This window comes from Pezoporus flaviventris, unplaced genomic scaffold, assembly GCF_033815535.1.
Source record: "Pezoporus flaviventris isolate CSIRO_AGI_PZ_B2104156 unplaced genomic scaffold, CSIRO_AGI_Pfla_v1 ptg000083l, whole genome shotgun sequence".
In the NCBI taxonomy this organism is placed as follows: domain Eukaryota; kingdom Metazoa; phylum Chordata; class Aves; order Psittaciformes; family Psittacidae; genus Pezoporus; species Pezoporus flaviventris.
This window is the reverse complement of record NW_026892631.1, coordinates 11097662-11118100: the sequence shown is the minus strand read 5'-3', so window position 1 is coordinate 11118100 and position 20439 is coordinate 11097662. Positions and strand designations below refer to the sequence as shown.

Sequence of the window (20439 nt, the reverse complement as noted above, 5' to 3'; positions counted from 1 at the left end):
ATTATTCCATTGTCTGATGGGACCTCAGTGTCTGGCCATTTTCCCTAATGACTTTGCTTGTCAGCATTTTATATTGCCCAGAGCTCATTTGAACAGACCCTATATTGTTGGGTTTGCTCGTTTGGGTTTTTTTGAAAGTGTATATGATAGAGTAATGATAAAATTTCTCCCCTTAGTCATCTTATTGATTGGTCAGAAAATAGATGAATACCTGTGCAAATATATGCATTCTTGCATGGGCAAAATTCTGTATGTGCATGCAAACTCAATTTGAATGCACAAATGACGATATATGCGTTATGTGCTTCTTTCCCTACACATATGTACACTCACATATCACATGCAAGAATGTCTATTTTCTGACTAGGAATCTGGCCTCTTTCTCATAGCTAATTTCACAGATCTAGGCTCCCTTGAACATAAGATTAAAAATATATTGGTTTAATCCTCTCTTAATCTTAAAAGTCACTTTTAAATAGCCAACAGCCCTTTATCAATACTGAAAGATGTTAAATACCAGAAAACATTCCCAACACAGGCATTAGTTATGTTTTCCCCAGAGTTATTCCATAGCTGGGGAAGTTACGCTTGGTTATCTGAATCAATGAATCTCAATGCTATACCCACAACTTAAATTAGAGAAGCACTATTTAGATTTTAAATAGACTTTATTTCATTAGTGTTCACCTTCTTCCCTCTTTCCTGTATTTTTCACAGTAAGTTCAATCTCTTCTGGCTTGGCAAGCATCCAAAATCACCTTTTCAGCATTTGAAATTTACTGCCTTGGATTCCTTTACTGTTTCATAAATTGCATTATTAGTAATTATATTTTGTTCATACCATCTTTCTCTCTAGCCTAGATAGATGTCACACTTGGCTTTCCAACCAATAAATTGTTCAGTTTTAAGAGGACAAGTCAAAATTTCAGTATGATCTTCCTCAATTTCTACACAATAACAAAACCATTGCAATTTATACAGCTGATACAGAACAGCTGAGGGATCATAAACACAGTGTAAATATGTGAGGTACACTCTTTCTAAGTGTAAAAAAGTCATCAGTAAAAGTTGATAGGACCAGGCCACTGAGGAAGATACCTTGGAGACAGCAGACAGTGAACATGAAAATAATAAGGATGCCTGTAACATGGACTACATATTACCTGAATTCATCACCACAAAACCCAAGTTCATTAAAAACCAAGCATACAGAACTGCTAGACTACAGGAATCAAATTTGGTAGAATAAAGCAAGTTGGCATATACAATATGGAAAGAAGTAGTATGAAAATCTGATGTTACAGAAGCAGCCTGAAGAAAAAATGAGAAAAAGGTGTAAATAAAGATGTATAAAATCACCCTAACAGTTTTTAAAGAGTAAGCAGCTGTCTTGAAAATTACACAAAGGGCTACTCTGAAATAATCTGAAATCACTACTAAACCTGACATATTCAACTAAAATATCATTAAAGAAAGGAGAAAAGGAACAAAACAACAAGAATTAATAAAATATGAATGGCTTTAAAATATAACAGCACTGAAATAATTCCAGAAAGAGAAAGAAGCTGTATTGAGAAGGTAGAAATTATTTATATTGGCAATGGATAAAAATATTTGATACTCTAAATGCCTCCTGACTTTAAAAAAGGACCACTGCAACAGGAATACTTACGAAAATAACAAAGACCTTGTAAAAATACCTATTGTCAAAGGGACCGTGCATCTGAATCATTAAAGGAAAGCAGCAAATAGACAGACTAGATGTGAGGAATATGGGACTTCCTAGGTGCAGGCATAAAGTAAAAATTATTTTAGAACTGTGTGTCCTGATTTGATAACTGTATCAACAAATGCTGATGAATACTAAGCAAAGCCACAAAATTTACTGTGAGATAAATTCTTGTGAAAACAGAAAAAGACCCATATATAGAGAGACTTCTCCAAGTGTAGATTTGAGGAGCTACCTAAGGGTGCTGTTCTGGACAGGCAGCTCCACTTTCACCACCTACATACGGAACTTGGGGAAATGCATCTCAATGGACTAAGAGAAAATGCATTAAATGCAACAGAGAACAATTCTGCAATGACAGAGGGGACTTTTCCACTTCTAAATGTAAGTTAGGATTCGGTGTTGAGCCCAGAGTTGTTTTATCTAGTTATTTTTAAATACCTTCCTAAACTATCTAAAGAAAAGAAACAAACAAATACCTTGACTGTATTTACAGGCAAGTCAAACATTGTAATTAGGAAGTGCAAAGTCAAAAGATACAAAATTATCATATAATTATTCTCGTGTACGATTCAAGAACAAAATTAATTACACACATTCTCAGCTGAAAAGCTGGTATTTGGTGAACTGTATTTTCATCCAGAAGAAGACAAGAATAAGCCATGAATATGCACTTGGCTTTTGTAGTTCCTGCATGTGGGGCTGCTATTTACACAATTGTTAAAATAGGAATATTTGTTTGTTACCTAGGAACACGTGAGTACATCAGTTTATCTACTCATGCTGTATGTTTCTTTGCACCAGAAGCAGTCTTCTCAAGTATCTTCGTTAGAATATTATTAATCAGAAATTCTTTCCTCTGTCTTTGAATACAAAATCCAGTGCCCACTGGCAGGGTTCACACAGAAAGCAGAGACAGTACATACCCAACTGAAATCTAAGTATCTTTAGGAACAGAGGAAAATAATTAAAACAGAGCCTTGAACCCTCTCACGGTTTATGTGAACACGAAGATCTTCCTGTGCGTTAAATCTACTCCTGACACTTACCTTCACTGAAGCAATGACGTGGCAATCTTTCCAGTGTGGTTTTTATGTTACTATTTCAACCCCGAAATATTGCATTGGGTAAACTCATGCAACAGGAAAGCCAACAATTAGACCTGTCAAACCAAGATTTCTCTGAATGTCATGCAAACTGCTACTTACAATCCGAGGTTTGAAGGGCGGCTTGATTTTCCTTTGCTCTAGAAGAACCCAGTCAATTTCCTTGAAAAATGGATGCTGCTTAATCGCGTCTTCCCCGTTCTGTGATGCCACACAGCCAAGTCGCTTATTGGGGTTCTTTGTCATGAACTACAGAGCAGAGGAGGGAGAGGAGGAAAAAGTTAAAACATGAATGGCAATGGCTGGAAACCATTTCCAGTGCAATTACTCATTAGAATTCCTAAAGCCTCATTTTTAGAGACAGTCCCCTTTCAGAAGGTTATATTTTTCTCTAAGAGCAGCAAGGACGCCCCTCCAGAGCTTCCAGCCAAACCAGTAGATTCAGAGATTCCGGAGTGGAAGTCTCCTTCAGGAAGCTCTTTCAACTGATTGCTGAGACCTCTTTAGGAACAGATTCTTCATCAGCATTTTTAGCTCCAGATTTGGCCAAAAATACAAAAAGAAAGACAGAAAATATTAAACCCTCCAGAGACACTTCCAAATAGACTGAGGATAGCTCTTATTTTGCCTTATTTGCTCTGTCTTAACTACTAAGTTGCGGGATAGGGGCTACATATTATGCTTACTGCTGTTTATTTTCTTTGGGTACATAGGCTGTATAATCATACACTTCAGACACATGAAAATCCATAACCTCCTTACTAATTTCTAGGATTTTATTCTAATACAAATAAGAACAGCACCTGCAGCTATGTGAATGATAAGCTTTCTGTTTCAGGAAATAGATGGAATGATGAGCACCAGCAGAACGTTTTCCTTGATAAACTCCATGACATAACTTGCACCTTCCCTTTCATTTTTAGTACACCATTAGTGGCAGCCACTGGAAGTCTCCTCTGCTGTGGCAATTTCTAAACTCTTCACTTTAAAATTATTTCTTTCAGCAAAAAGCTGCACAGCCAGTGTAAGACACTGATGTCAAATGATGGCAGCTGATAATATTTTTCTTGGTTTTGCTGTTATTTCTTCCTTCATTTATTAGCAATTGTTCTACTTATTTCCTAACGCATGTGGACACAGAATCCAGCTATTGGATAAGTAGCTACCGAAGCCCTTAAAGATGGTTTTAGGTAGCTAGACCAGCCATCCACAGTAGAATACCGCTGCTGTCATTTTAAAGACATAACATAGATCACCAAGGCAATTCCCTCTGTATTTTCTGACTTACACGCGCTGCTCTTTCTCTTTGGTCTTGTGTTCAAATTCCCTGGAAGTTCTTTTGCAAGTGGACAAGTTATATCTAAACTACAGGCTATATTTTCTATAGGCAGGAGAAACAAAGGTTTTGAAAGGATTCCTGCTCTTTGGTGAGGTCTCTTGGAAAACCACAAAACACATTCCTACATTCCTCTGCTTTATTTCACCTCCAGGACTGGAGCAAGCAAGCCAGGAACCAGCAGCCACGTTTTGCAGAAACAGAACACGGAAACTACAGGATATGCTTCTTGTACCATATAATCCAGGTATCAAAGAAGTATAATCTGATCCTAGTATCTGCCATGTTTTATCTTCCCGGAGGCAGGGAAAACATCTGAACAGGTAGTCTTTAACAAGCCCAGGAGATGAAAACACGACTAGACAGTACAGTTTAGTACTGCACTTCACAGATGTCATGAAACTTGGAAATGGATGATAAGGAAGAACAAACTTTAAGAATGAATACTTAATTAAACAAAATTATCATTTGCTGAAATAAACGTCTGAAGTGGACATTTAATCCTATAAATTTCATCCCCCGCAATAAATGTTCATTTTCTTCACCTTCTGTTTCTGAAGCACAAGCTGACATTTATTCCATGTTTATCAACAGCATCAACAATGATGCAACTGTCAGGGCAGAAACAGCTGTTAACTGTGTTGAAGAGATGGTTGCCAATGGAGCTGACAGCCTTAGCTGTAAGTGTTGCCTTTTTATTTTCCCATATTAAGGCAGGAACCTCCTTTTATGAAAAGCCTTTTAAGATCAGAGTTCCTACTGACTTAAATGACAAGAGGACTGTCACAAGGTTGCTGAGATAGACATGCAACTTGGGGCCTGAATCAAGGATCATGAGATTCCCAAAATCTTGCTTCTTGGAATAAATAACAGCTTAAAAATGGAGTTCTGCTTCTGTTGCCAGAAATCTCTGTAACCTGGGTGCACAGGGAACACACACTGTGGCCACAACCTCTCTCCACTGCTTGAAAAGAAACACAGAGCTAATTTCAATGAAGAATTGTTTTCCTTACCAGACAGGAAAGAATTTTAAATAGCAATTCCTGTCAATTCAGAGAAACAGGACTAGTAAGATCTGTGGGATTTCATGGGATAAGCAACATGCTGCCTTGTAATATTGAGCTGTATAATTATCCTCCTTAGTGTTCTGTTGGAAATAACAGGAAAACTATTTCTTCAGAAAATCAGAAAACATTGTTACTTAATACAAGAGAATGTCTTCTTATTAAACTTTCCTTACATGCTGTTTGGAGGAGTGTAAAAATACACAGTTTCTGAAGAATAAAACCCATGTCTCAAAGCACAATGTGAGGAAACGATGTGTTCCAAAGTTAATCCCTTGCTACCATTCAGCAGTAAAATACATAGACGCCTCTTTCTTTCCTCTGTTTTTCCTGTTCTTCATTTAACGGTATGTGGACAAGGATCAGATGAAGAACACAAATTTCAAACATGTTTCACACCATAGCTGTGTAAGTAGCAGGTTGCTAAACACAAGGAAAAGTTTTCTTTTTATGGTGTAAACAGGCACAGCTCCATTAAATTATATCAACTCATATCAATGAAGGCATCTTGCCCAATGAGGAATTATCTATTACTCTAGTGCAAATCTGTTTAATGGATACAACTCTCTTTTTAAAGTTCATAATGGCTTTACTATTAAACTTCAGCTAGAAAGACGTAAAAAACCCAAACAGCTACAAGTATAACAAAATATAAACCCCCATACCTACTATCAAAATGTAGACCCAGGAAAACAGCCTCATGAAAACTTATAGCAAAGTCAGCTTTAAAAGAAATGAAAGGGTTTAACACCCTTGCACTTGCATCCACAAAAATACAAAGGCTACACCTGCATCCCAACTGTGTGTGTGCATTTATGTGTGGTTAATGAGTGAGATGTACAGCTGTAACAGACATCTCACTACTCGCACCACCAATGAGATAGCATAGTAAGGCCCTGAGTGTCAAATCTGCTTTCAACTTTTGTTTGTAAAACAAATTCTTTATTCTAATAGCTTCAATGGCTTTTACACTACACACTTAACCAAGAGTTACTGGTTAACTTTTCCCTCCAAATGTTACCCTGACTCAGAATAATAGGTCAGATAACATAGATGCACTGAAGGAGCATGTGGATGGCAAACAAACAGATCTCAAAGACTGTGAAACCAATTGACTACAGAAAATCTCTTGGACTTGAGTGAAATTCAGATGCACATAGGAACATTGACAACAACCCTTTCTCTATAATACACCAAAATGACTGCTGAGCCCTGAATATGAGCCTGAATATGAGCAGCTCAAGTCTATACATTTTAATTGCTGAGCTGAAAATAATTGAAGGGTCTGGGAATAAAAATGGATGCACAAAAGTATCATGTCAGCTAATAAAGAGTCATCCGAGAACTATCTGGGGTGAGAAGGAAGAACCTTTATAAAGGCCAACATTAATATATCCTCCATGTTCTCACTACAATAAATGCAGCAGGAGATACTTCAGCAAACAATTCAGAGAGGTTAACTTTGACTTCTGCTTTGAATCATCTGCTAGAGTATCTCTTAGCTAGAATGAGCATGAAGGTATCTCTGTTTAAAGATCAAGGTGAGCATTTCTGCAGAATGTGTTACTGGTCCACTGGTGTTAAAAAGTGTAATATATAATTTCAAAATGTAACCCTGTATGTACAAACCTGCAGGACTTAACACTGTTAGCTACCTCTTACTTTAAAGCCTCCCTTATTCCAGGTACTGAAAGAAAAACAGAACTGGAAAGGTAGAAATTTTCCACTTTCAAAAAAGGTGGAAAACTGGAATAAAAACCAAGGGTTGTTTTTAAAGCCAGAAATCCTCCTTAGGTTTTCAATCTATGGGGACTGGCATATTGCTTCTGTTTTGTTTTGCTTTTTATTTCAGGATGGTACTTGCACAGAAAAAAGAATTTATGTCAGTGTAATGAAGTAAACCTGACTTTAGAAATGTAGTCTAAAAACTGGAGTTGCCCAGCAGCACATTTTGACTGATATTGTGGCATTTGGTGACACTAACTTCTGTCAAGTCACTACTCATATTGAAAAACACCAACCAGAGCAGAAGCAATTACACTAGAGTAAGACTTCTTTTCCAAGTGCTGTGTGAACTATAAAATACAACATGCAGCTGTAAATAAAGAGCTGTCAGTTCATGTTGATGATAGGGGAAGAAAGTCAGGGGGACAAGAAATTTTATAAGTGGGTTGAATAAAAAGCATTGTTTCTTTAATTATGTAGTGCATCCCCTACTCTCGTGAACATGTGGCATATAAAGTGTCAAAGTGACAGCACAGCTCTAGTTGGTTGGGTTTTCCCTGAAACATGAATCTGCAGTACACAGATTTATACAGTGTACAAATGCATGGAATACAAACATTCTGTTCCTTTCCCACAAGCAGTGTAATTTATCCCAGGCCCCATTATCCTAACAGTGGCACTCTGAACTGCGCTTGAACTCCCAGTGGTGACGGCTCTCAACAACTTTCAACAAATTCAGTTTTAATCAAGGGGAAAAAAAAACTCAACCCAAACCCCAAAATACAACACCACCCAGAAAAAACATGAAGAGGAGGAGGAAATCAAGTTATGGAAGATAACTCACGGCTTTTAAAATGCTGACAGCTTCTTTACTGAGCCAGACTGGATACAAGACATCATCATGAAGGATGGATTCAAAGAGATCATCTTCATTGTCAGCCTCAAAGGGGGGTTGCCCAGCCATCATTTCATACATGAGAACACCCAAAGCCCACCAGTCAACTGACGGGCCATATTCTAACTCCTGGAGGATCTAGCATAGAGAAAGAGATTGGATTGAACAGATAAGTTAGACAACACTCTCAGCTGCACATTTGCTGTTTCAACATGATACACCCTTTCTTTCCCCCAGTGCCTAAGCAGGACTAAATCCCACACTGATTTTGGTAACGGCAGCCATGGTTTCTTACCCATGCAATTTGCACAAACACAGCCAAGTGTCAATGTGTAGTTGTTCTCAGAAGTACTGACTGAGTCTATCAGTCCCCTGAGTAAAAGAGTATGCTCATGAGCGAAAGGGCTGTATATCCTTCCAAACTGTTTAAAGCAGGTCACGCTATAGGGGAAAAAAGATCACATATACAAAACAGATTGGTGGAAAATGTGAAACATTTCCTTGTCTCTATCTTGAAGAAAACAAACTGAACTAGCTTGTAATGCTGCACAGAGAAACTAAATCTGAGAGATTTATTCTTGTCCTTTAGGTAGGGCTAAAGGAAGCCAAAAGCTTTTTTGTTCAAGTTCTTTTTACAGCATTAAACTGCTGTACAATACATGGCTGTAGGACTCACTTTAATTGCTCTTGCTTTCAGAAAAACTGGCTACAGCTCTTCTCGTGGCACAAGTTCAACCTTGTAGCAAATACCTTTAATATGGAGTAGTAGGTTAGTATGATGGAGTTTTATTGTACTACTTGGTGTTAACAGAAGTAGTGTTGTACAAGGAACGAGTTTAATTCTTGGCTCCTCTTCACTGAAAAGCAGCTTGGTATTTTGGATGCAATGTTTCAGCATGAGAAGGGACTGGGGAAAGCAAGAGTGGCTGCCTCTTTAAGGTGAAGCTGACTGCCTTAAAATGAATTGGAGTGGCAACAACTCCACCACCTCCTTAAGCAACATTAGCGTTACAGTCAGAAGCCTCATGGTGAACTGCATGACCTTAGTGCTGTATTTGGGAATCACGACCAATATAAAGCTAAATTCACTCTTAACATAAAGCCAGAAATGAGTTTAGCATTTGAATGGTCTGCATTCCAACTGGATTCTTAGTTGACTAGATATTACATTTTATACACACTAATTACAGAAAACAATGCTCTTCAAAAGTGTACTTTTCAAGTGTTCCGAGCACGCTTTGGAGCTCAGATATTGCTAAAGAAAAGGAAATTGAAACATCGATGCAAGAGAAATAAAAGCAGGAGATAAACTTCTGCAATTAAGATGACAAAATGACACAATGGAGGTACGAACCTCAGTGAGACCGGGATTTCATGTAAAAGTTCCTAGAATCTTATTATTGCTTTGTTTCCATTATAATTTTCAAAGAAAATGATATCTATAAAATTACTCAATTAGTATACTGAATCAGAAAAGAATTAATACAAAACCAAAACCATCACACTTATATTTCTTTTCTTTTAATGCTGGAATACTTTTCAGAATCTATAAGAAATGCATTTCTTTTACTACAGTTTCAAGATTCACGCCTTACCAGTTGTGCTACCAAAGCTTGGCAACCATGAACACTAACAATGCCTATTTCTAATTTATTGTCTGTGGCAAATAGTAAACTAGCATTTTTTCCTGCTTCAAATTTATGGTTGCTGAAAGACAGCCCAATGACACTTTTACATTAAATCAGCACACTGAATCTTCAGGGGAAAGATGCAGAGGTTGCTAACTAAACCGAGTAGACAGTGTCTGCCTAGCAGACTAACTGTACAATATTGAATCATTCTAGCAACTTGGAAGTGCATCCCATAATATTAACATTTAGGATATGTAAACCCCACATGATTCTCAGTCATTTCTTTTATCCAATGAATGCCTTGAAATTACTTTGGATGTTGCCAACTGATATGCAGCATCCATAGGAAAAGTTTCTACTTTTCTATGCAAGTCTACACTTTCTGTTCATCCATATGGTAAGTACCACAAACAGTAACTTTCACTCCCAGATACTTTAAAGGAAGGAAAAAAGTTATATTCCCACAAACACCCTAGGCAAAATGAAATTGAACATATGGTCTCTTCTGTATGAACATGCCTTTCATGAAAGTCTCATGAAAAATTAAAGACAATTTTATAACTACTACAGACCAGTGCTTTCAGGACTCAGTTGCATCTAGCACCTTAAAGGCTAGTATGTGCCTTCAAAATGATGTTGACTCAGAAATGAGTGTATGGAGAAGAATACTGTTCAGTTCAGGAAACAAGTAATAGAAAAGCCATGCTTTGTCACTCCTGTCAACATGGAATACTGCTTTGAGCAGTGGACTAACCAATTTCGTCAAGATTACCCAGGCAAAACTGCAGCACAATCTAATCTGTATCTTCTACTGTTTTAATCTATGAATAAAAAGTGTCTAAAATTACACATGTAACAGTGTGATGAATGATAATATCTGTATTCTTAGTGCAATGCAGAAAAAAATACCTCTGGAGCTATATAGTCAGGTGTGCCACAAAAGGTTGTGGTGGTCACTCCGTTCAGAATCCCTTCTTTGCACATCCCAAAGTCAGCCAGTTTACAGTGGCCTTCTGCATCCAGAAGAATATTGTCCAGTTTCAGGTCCCTGAAATAAAAAAGGCTTCAAATTGAATCAACTCTCAAATTTCCATCATATGCTCTTGAATTTCATCATAAACTATAGATTATGACAAATAGATGGTTTCACAAACACCACTTAGAGACTGTCCTTTACATATGTGTGTGAGAATTTGGTAGCTGTCACTAAATAGACTTACCAATAGTTAGAAGCAATAAGAAAGCAAGCAATGACAATTATTTTGCAAGACCAGGCCTTTGCCTTCTCTTCAGCTGCATGAAAGCAGAGCTGTATTCAAGAGAGAATCAGAAATGTTTGGAAAATATCTAAGTCTCTTGTTTGCTACATATCCAACATTCTGTCTATGTGAAACAGGTCAACTATGTCTAATGAAGCCATTCTCCCCCTTTACAGTACCACAAAGTAAAAGGAACACCGATTTATCCATACTCTATCATCTGAGTTGAATTAATAGGTACTTTCAAACTTGGAATATTTTGAATTTGATTCTTAATGTATAGTAGCAATTCAAAGTTCAGATTGCAATGAGAGGGATGAAAAACAACACTCATCTTTGGAAGTATTATTTTCTGCAGCTTAACCCTGCTCAAAAATAATCTCATAGGAATATTTTGCATTCATTGTTGAACAACACAGGAGCTGTCTCTGATCACTCGTTATACAAATGTCTTTGTGTCAAACCCACACAATTCTTTGGTTATTAAATTGGGTGAGGTCAAAAATAGGTTGAGAAAGGGATATCCACCTTTCCTGCCTTGCCCTCTGCACATTTTCTAAATATACTATTGATGGCTATTGCATGTTCCAACACAATGGATGCTAGGTACCAATTAACTTACCTGCCACTTGCCTTAGACTAAATTTCAAAAGGATTTAGAAAGTCAATGCGTAAAAGAACCCTCAATTGCAGGGAAAACTCCCCCCATTAAAAACGTTTAATAGTGTATAAAGAATAAAATAACATAAACCGAAGGCAAAACACACTATTTCTATTGCCTGGACCACCTTTACACTTTTCTCTAGGCTTTAGGTACTTCTGCCCATCAAAACCACAGTAATAAATGAATACAGAGAGAGGTGAGAATCAAAACCAGAACAATTGTCTTTAGGTGACTCTGTGGACACTTTCTGCTCAGAATTTTTTTTCCTAGAATAATTAAGAGAAATTTCCATACGTGGAGTTTAGGGATGTGGCAGAAATGTGTGTGTAGGAAAGCTCTAAATAAGATAGAGAAATAAACCCCCTGACAGTTTCTGTAACTAAATTTGACCCCCAAAGCCTATGAAAAGATACAGGGTTTTTTGCAAAAATCCGTTATGTCACCAAATTCTACCTGAGTGAGGGATGATTGGTCTTCACCTGACTCTGAGGATTTCTTTCAGAGAAATGTCTCCCTATCACACCCCAGGCTTTAGAACAACTGGCACTGTATCACAGAATCATAGCATAGTTAGGGTTGGAAAGGACCTTAAGATCACCCAGTTCCGAGCCCCCTGCACTCGCACACATGAAATGATTAAACAACCCATCCAAGGCTGCATCATGTTAAGAGTTTTAGTGGCCATGTCTGAGGCTACAGTATGCTGGGATTTCCCCAGGAAAGTTCTTTTCTCCCTATCATCCCAATTTCAGTAAATGGATTTTATTCTTCTTTCTTTTCCTTTCTGATACTTGTTCAGAGTTTTCAAACACACTGGCCCACCTTTATCCAACATGTATTTCTCAAGCATGTACACAGGACTGCATAAATATCAGATATTTCTGGGACACAGCGGACTTTACTACTCAAAGTCTGCATAATCATTGTACATCTGTGCAGTAAATCAGGCACTCTTGGAAGCACTGGATGTCTTACTGTGCGTGCAAAGATAGATTGTGCTGAGTGCACGTTATAAAGTGGTTTGTGCATGTACAAGAGGTCTGACATGGCAAAGAAAAGTCAGATTTAACTCTGTAACAGGAAATCCACTGTCTCTCACATAAACTAGCTTTATCAGATATGGTTTATGTAGCTCAAGTATATACTGGCTGTAATAATGTTTATAATATATATTATATTATAATGTAACAATATGTCCTACACGAGACATTGCTATTTCCAGATCAGTTATGCTGCTCTTGTAGTTCCTCAACTGGTCACCCACATAAGGCCCCTTGAAGCAGGCCACATATTTTATCATTCCCCAAGGTCATCTGTTTTATGAGTTCCTAAACAGCCCAAGATCCAGTTGGCTGCATCATAATCCCTTACATCTAACCATTTAACCCCTCAAATAACCACCATTTCCTAGTCCTGGAAAGTGATTTGTGAGAATTGCCCAATATCATGCAAGGGCAAACAGATACCAACAGCTCTGTGTCCCTCAAAGAAGACAAACAAAATGATGCTGCCTGTTCCAAAAGTCACGTGCCTTCCCAAAACTACTCTTCCAGTGAATTGCAAATGTTACAATCAGAAGACCTGCATTAAGACATCATCAAGTAGAATGTGATCAAGTATAAAATAGGATAAGGCTGTTCCAGATTGGAGAAGTAAATAAGCATGTCGCTGGAACTTTTAACATTCCAAATTTAGTGTTATTTTAGATGTTCCTAAGCTAAGAAAGAATGAATGATGTATCTCAAAAAGTCAAGATGTTCAGACAAATCAAAGAATAATTACATTTGATGTTATCTAGAAACCACTTGCAGACACCATCACAACAGACTGTTCGGAAGAAGGTCGTAATACAAATAGTTATGATAGGAACTGATGAAACTCAAGAGACTGCTCAGAAAACTGGTTCCACCTTAATTTGGAGTGGTAAGTGACCATCAGAGGACTCCTGCATGTTATCTTAACTCTAATCTCAGAAGTAGGACTTCCCAGTGCAGGCAGGGGACAGACTGGAACTGTTAGTACCTAAAATTGTTTAAGTTTCATTTAATGCCATACGCTAGCCATGGAGTTGAATGCAAATATAGTTGGTAACCCAAGAAACTCTTAAGCTAGGAGAAAACTCAACAGTAATAAAAGACTGACAGCAAGCCATCACATAATGCAGAAGGACCGGATACTCACCACTGCCTTTATTTACTTAAAGATTTGTATAAGACACAGAAACTAGCAATAAAAATCCAACGTGACAGTGGAAAAAGAAAAAAAGCTCAAAGAAACTCAACAAAAAGAAAACCAGGAAGAGTCTAAATATTACATTCTGACTACCTGTAAAGGCTGACAGTGAAATCTTAAGCCCGTCTGTAAAAACACAAGTCAATTTAACTTTCTTACCATTTACCAAACTACAATCCTACTTGACAGAAGAAAAACATCTGGGATCCCTTCATCAAGCCAAAATAAAGCAGTGAAGCCTATAAGCCTCTTCAAAACTCTATTGGAGGCACTGAGGACATCAGCTTAATTACTCACACAATAATGGAATTTAATACCAGTAGATTTTTGTTATCACAAAGAGCACCATAGTTTCAAAAGAAATTTAGAAGAGGCTAAAACAGGAGCATGACTCCCACTAAAGTAGAGATGGGAGGTTAAAACGTAAGCTGGGAGTCTGCCAAAGTGCCAAATTCATAGCTAGCCCGCAAGATTATCATAGTCCATGAAAGTGCTTGCACTGAAAAGCATTCAAAACCTTTGTGTAAATTTACAGTTGCCAGACTAAAAAAGATAAATCAACACCGAAACCAAACAAAACCCGCCCAAATAAAAAAACCCCACCAAAACCCCCTAATTATGAAGCTTCAGAAAACAGAAATCTTAGCTCACTAAATAACTGTAAGAGAACAGGTAATGTGCTATTTAACACCTCGCAGGAAAGAAAATAACCTAAACCGAAACAGGCAGAGATGAGGAAACAAATGAAAAGGTAACAGAAAAAGTGCTGTCAAGGAAGCCTGTCTTTCCAGAGCTACAGTCCCACTGAAGAAAACTTTTAGTTTAAGATCCGTATCTCTCCAGAATTGTTCTAAGCAACAGGCATGTCTCCTACACCAACAGAAAAGTAAACAGCTATCAATCTCTGGAATGTAAATTAAATGTCTGTACAGAACGATCCTTTCTGATCCATTCTGTCTTTTATTTGGTTCCTGGTATTAGTTGCCTACCTCTAAATAGAGCATACCAAACAATACAGTGTCGGATAGCTCAATGACAACAGTCTATTAAATTCTTCTTTTTCTTATCTTGCATTCTTTTTGTAGGAGCTAAAAAAGTCATCTGTGTCTGACAAACTGAGTTCCTACAACCTGCATAATTACGTGCAACTGCAAACAACCTAACCAGTTAAGCCAGGAAAATGCCCAGATTGCTTGACTGCAGTAAAGCTACATTAAGCTATTTCACTCCTTTGTTTGTTTGCCAAGATACTTCGTAACATCAGTTCAGCTGACCTGAGCAGTCGATTGCATAAAATGTTTTGGTTTGGGTTTTCTCTCTTTCTTTCTCAGAAAGCTTAAAACAGAAACTTAAGCCTTGGTTTCTATTTCTGGAGACTGGCCAGCATCGCAGGCACCTCAGAAGCCAGAATGATTGGCAGGATCTCAAAAAAGAATCAGGATTATAACACTAAGGTTTGTGCAAGTCGAAACAGAGGAGTGGGTGGACTGCAGGTAATCTGTGAGAAAACTTCCCTAACGCTCATTCCTTCCTTCGCATGCCAGTGCCATGAGACACTGACTGCCCTGGCTTCCTACAAATGCTCTGTGGACAAGGACTTCACAGGACTTGATTCTTAAAGCCTCCCTCCCAGCAGTAGCTGGTGAGATAACCACCTTGTGTGCACGGCCCTGCATGTCACACGTGTCATTTAGATAAGAGATAATTTTCTTGTTGAAAGTTAGGCAATTAAACAGTAGCGATGAGTTTTGACCAGTAAAATCAGAAAGGCTGCCAAAGATTACTAACAGTAGCCTTTGGACATGGTAAACATTAGTGACTAAATAAATCCATATTTGAAGAACAAGATCAAGTAGCTGAGAAACATGATCACAAGCTGGTTTAAGCAATCACTCTACAATGAAGTATCTCCGCAGCATCTGCTTCTACTCTTAACTGTTTAGTGAGCAATGAAATGAGAAAGCATATGCATTTCACAGTGTAGGTCATAACGAAGCACAGTAATTACTATCCACAAATAACAACATCAAGAATATTTCTTCATAGGGTGAAAGCAAAGGACCGAACTAACATCTAAAGAACATCAAAGAGGAAAGATTTGAAAGCAACACAAGTCTAAAGAATGTAGCTACTGAACAACCCTTTTTTTTTGTGTGTGTGACTTTCACATGCAATAAGCCATTTCAATAGTTTATTTGCAATCATTGCCATTGCCATTGTTCCCCTGCATGGGAAATTCACATCCTCCCTGCAGACTTTAAATAGACAAGCTGTTCACAGAAGAAACCACAGAATGGAAAAGGGAAACCTCCTCCAACATGAAAAACCATCAGAATTATTCTCTACTTACTACAGTTATTGAAATTTGTAACTGAAGGCAATATGCTCAGCATTGTCAATCAGCAATGACTTTTTTCTGAATAGAAAGATGAAAATACTGTATTAATAAAATTACTTTTTAACTTACCCAGATGGCTTTTGAGATGAAGATGCTCACCTGCAACAACAGATCTCTCCTGTACTCAGTACAAATTTACTCTTTGCTATAGTTTTAGTCAATGATGCATTTTCAACACAGATTTCAATCACAAGCAGGAAATACCACAAAACCTGGATCATTTGCCTGAAAGGGTATTTTCTGGAAGACTGATAAATTCACCAAAATCTTTGTCTCAGTTCTTCAAACAGACTCTGTGTCCTCAATTTTCATGTTCTGATGTTAGCTTCTTTAATGATTAGCTCTCAGCAATGTAATCCCAATTTCTTTATATAAACTATAAAACGGATATATTAAGTCTGTACTTCACTAGCTTTAAGTATTTTAGTCAGAACACAGCAGCAAGACTTTTTTTCTTTCCCTTCACAACAGATCAGAGAATGGAAAAATCCAAACTATAACTTCCAAGAAAATGCAAAATAACACTGTAATTTTTTTCCCATTGAAAACATGAATGGGATAGGAGCCCATGCTTTCAGATGCTACTGATCTTGAGCATGCAACAATCACATCATCACTGGATGTCAGGTTCTGTTGTGACCTCCCTTACCCATGAAGTAAGAAATAGGGCATGCACTGGACTGTTCATGCTCATTAATGGATTCATGACAGTGTGGCAGTTTTTGTTAGCAGGGAAGGAGTAGGGAGAAACCTGAGTGACATTAATGGTGAGAAAAAGATGGTTCTACTGCTTTGGTTATTGTAGGAGATCTCAAGAAGTTTTGCCTGTGTTTTCCTGAAAGTCTTCAAATTCCTCTGCTTTGCTTTTATGTTGCGTTGAGCCATTAAGTAATAACAGGATTTATGATACACATTTTCTTTGTTACTGTTACATCACTCGATATTATCAAAGAATGAAGACATCATCCATCACAAAAGCTGTAGCAGAGGTGTTCTCATTAATATACAGAAACACCTGTTTCAGTGATTTGAAACCTGTGACTTTTCAGAAGTGCCAAGTTTGGAATAAAGTGAGCCCATCTTATACTGATGTGTACCAGTATGTATAATGGCTACTGGCGGACGGATTAAGAGCACAGACTTGGTTCCAAATAAAGCCAAAGATCCTATAGCTACTTTTCATCAAAGAAAACAGGGATAGTTCAGATAGCAGGGTAAACATTGATGACTCTTAATGTGACCATAGCGACACTTTCTGTCAGGCATGTTTACTTTTGAAAGCACACAAGTTTACTTTTCTTATATACCACAACATCCATCACCCTGCCATTTGCACAAGTATCTCGTGGACTAAGGGGATGGCAGAGACAGGAGAAGGCACGTAGCAAAATGCAGTTTGCTGTCTACTCACCAAGAACATCAGAGGGAGATAACTGCATGATTGCTACCTGTGGCTCTGTAAGTCCTAGCTGTTACAAGGCAAAAAGCATGCCTTGGACAGTGTATAACATCCCCTGCTCCAGCAGTGTTTACCATTGAGAAACTTTTAGGTCAGCAACATCCTGAGATGGAAAAGAAGGCTGTGTGTTCATTATGTAGCCCTAACTACCAATGTCTGAATGACTTACTGAAGAAAGGTTTAATATTCATTTCCAGTAGCTTAAGGAAACCAATGACTTCTCTGGTAGCATAAAAACTTTTTCTATAAATTAATTTCTATACATGGCTTTTAATGGCTTTGACCATAACTTTATCACAATTGTTGGTAGCAGCTTATGACATTACAGTGCCTGATCTGCTTATCTTATGCTGAGTTTCCTTAAAATAATGTGCAGACAAATAAATATATTGTACTTTGTACTTATATTGTACAGCTTTCTTTTGTGTGGCTTTTCCTTTCTTATTATTTCCATGGTTTTATTTGTGAACATAAATGAAATATGTACAATTTTAAATATGCATCCTTCCATGAGCCATACCTGGGAATGACCAATCTTTCCATAAGCCTGAGTCAGGAGTGGCACACAGTGCTATAACTCCGCCTCTTGACTTAGCCTACTGCTAAAGTGGTGATTTAGACAAGTTTTATGTTGGATCCCAGTGGCAACTGTGCCTTCCCATGGCCTGCAGGCCTGCAATTTTTGTACTGTGTTAAGAACTGTCACAAATGGAGCTGGCTTCACATTAGGCTTATTGTACAGGACAAACAATCTGCCTCAGAAACTTGCAGCTAAACTCGACAGCAAATGGTTTTCTCATTCTGGAAGGCTTCTTGAGATTTTACACTGGGTGAAAACACAGACTGTTCAGGGTTTTTTTCTGTGAAAGCAGCGTGTGAACAGCTGATGGCCTGGTGCTCAGGCTCAGCTGCCTGGTTGTCCTGGTCCACCCCCACCACCGTGAATGTCCTGACGTTAAGGCTAGTAGCAGTTCTCTCAGGGACTTTCTTTTCCCCACTGTCTCCACTTTGGTTAAAAACACCATTTTCCAACTTTTTCCTTGAAGACTTTAGCTGAAAAATTCCTGGCTGGCTCTGCATATTCAGGCTGGGAATGACAGGGTGAAATCTGTATTCATGATATTTACTGTTTCAGCCTCTGCTACAAAGCCCAAGTGTTAAGTCATCGCTAAATATGTAATGTGATAAAGCCTGTCCTCACTGACACCTCAGTGATCCTGCTGAAGACAACAGAGGTTCCCAGGCTTAGCCAAGGATTGACTCAAGCCTCATTATTCTACTCTGTGAGGTTCACTGCTCTTATTTTTATATCTCAAATAACATGAGATTGAGTATTATAACAATAGGTTAGGTGGGGCGCAAACTAAAAGTGCCTACTATGTATGTCTGTAATCCTTTGAAACAAAACAATACCAAGTCGTTACTTGATAAAACCACTTGATGAAAGACCCTGAAAGGATGGCGTGAAGCTAGGAAAGCTTGTCAGATCACGTTTCGAAAAACTCAGTTCTGAAAAAATGTTACCAGAACCTTAGAAAGCAAATTTATCTGTAGACACATTAATAAATTTTGGTTCTGTTCAAAAGCTTTTCTTTGGAAACCAAAAGCAATGGGTTTGTTTTTTTCCTCAGTGACCTTAGTAGGTAGGATGACAAAATCGCTATCATTTGAACAACAAGTTATGCAAACATAAAGAAAAGAGTACTTGGCTTTCAGGCAGGGTTTCTATGCCCAACCATAAAAGACCAAAATCGTTTCTTCTCTTTCCTATTTTTGAGTGAGGCTTTTTTTTTGCAGAATAGAAAAACATACAGCCAATAAATGCATGCCTATCCAGGTAGCATCTGGATTTTCTGCAGCAGTTCTCATTTGGCTATGTCAGCAATGAAGCCTTGTAACTCTTAATAACCCACAACAAGGATATGCTACTGCCTTACCCAGATGACAGGAAAGACAGAATTAAAGGTTATGATGCAATGAACCACAATTCCATTGATTTCTAGACTTTACATTAATCATGGAAAGTAGCTGGAGCTCTGAAGCATTTTGCTCTGGTTTTATGATCAATTTCTTTCCTGTATTTTCCAGGATTCTGACCCAGATTTATCACACCAGCCATTAGGGTATAACTGAGGCACCACAGTTTGCCCCAAGCTCCCTCCACAGCCACCTCCACATGTATCTCCAAGTGGACTATTTACAGAACATGGAGGCTGCACAGCTCCCTAAAGAAGCCTACCCTGCTCTATCGAACGTAAAGGCACTCCAGGACAAGCAGGATCCTGACTTGGAAGCTTCACCTGCATTCCAGAAGTTAGGTGAAATGAAACTGAGCCTTTGCATGTATGTGGTAGAAGCTGCCTCCCGGCTTCCTGTCTTCCAGATAGATTTCATTCAAATTAGTTGTAAAACTTCAATTTCTTGTCGAAGAAAGCCAAACAAAGGCAGATTTTTAAAACAGACCTGCATTCATTTGTCTTGTTGCTTGTGGTAGAATTGCCACACACACAGTTTGCGAGGCTTTGAAGTTATGTCCTGTAATAGTTCCTAATTTCTCTCACTCGGGTCATACGGCATTCTCCTGTGCAAAACTCCCAATATGCATATCCATCAAAAAGTCAGACGTTTAATTGCTCTACTTGGACACACCAAATAAAGGGCTCCAAAGCATTATTATTCTACATTGTTTCAGGCACATAGAAAGAGCATTCTGAAAAAAATAGAAACAACAGAAGAAAAGCTGCTACTGTAATCAGCCATGATTGAAGGCATTTCCTGTATTTTGCTATCAAACTGGTTGTTTTTTCCATTACATACTAAGTGAACTTTAGTAAGGTCAAGACACCAGAGAAAAACAGGATCAGAATATCTTCAATCAACTAAAGTTGAGTACTTTAGTCCCTCTCTTTCAGATGTTCACTCCTGGATCTCATCCCACATC

The 20439-nt window shown here is 38.1% G+C and overlaps 1 protein-coding gene across 3 annotated transcripts in view; it reads right to left on the bottom strand.

The window, feature by feature from the left end:
- Positions 1-20439, bottom strand: part of PRKCE (protein kinase C epsilon) — a 287890-nt gene that overhangs the window by 18522 nt on the left and 248929 nt on the right. For all 3 annotated transcript variants that reach the window (XM_061475327.1, XM_061475329.1, XM_061475330.1), the window contains exons 12-14: positions 10396-10534; positions 7805-7993; positions 2938-3084 (exon numbers count right to left, since the gene is read on the bottom strand). In XM_061475327.1, the coding sequence (XP_061331311.1) occupies positions 2938-3084; positions 7805-7993; positions 10396-10534 (475 nt within the window). The remainder of the gene's footprint in view (positions 1-2937; positions 3085-7804; positions 7994-10395; positions 10535-20439) is intronic.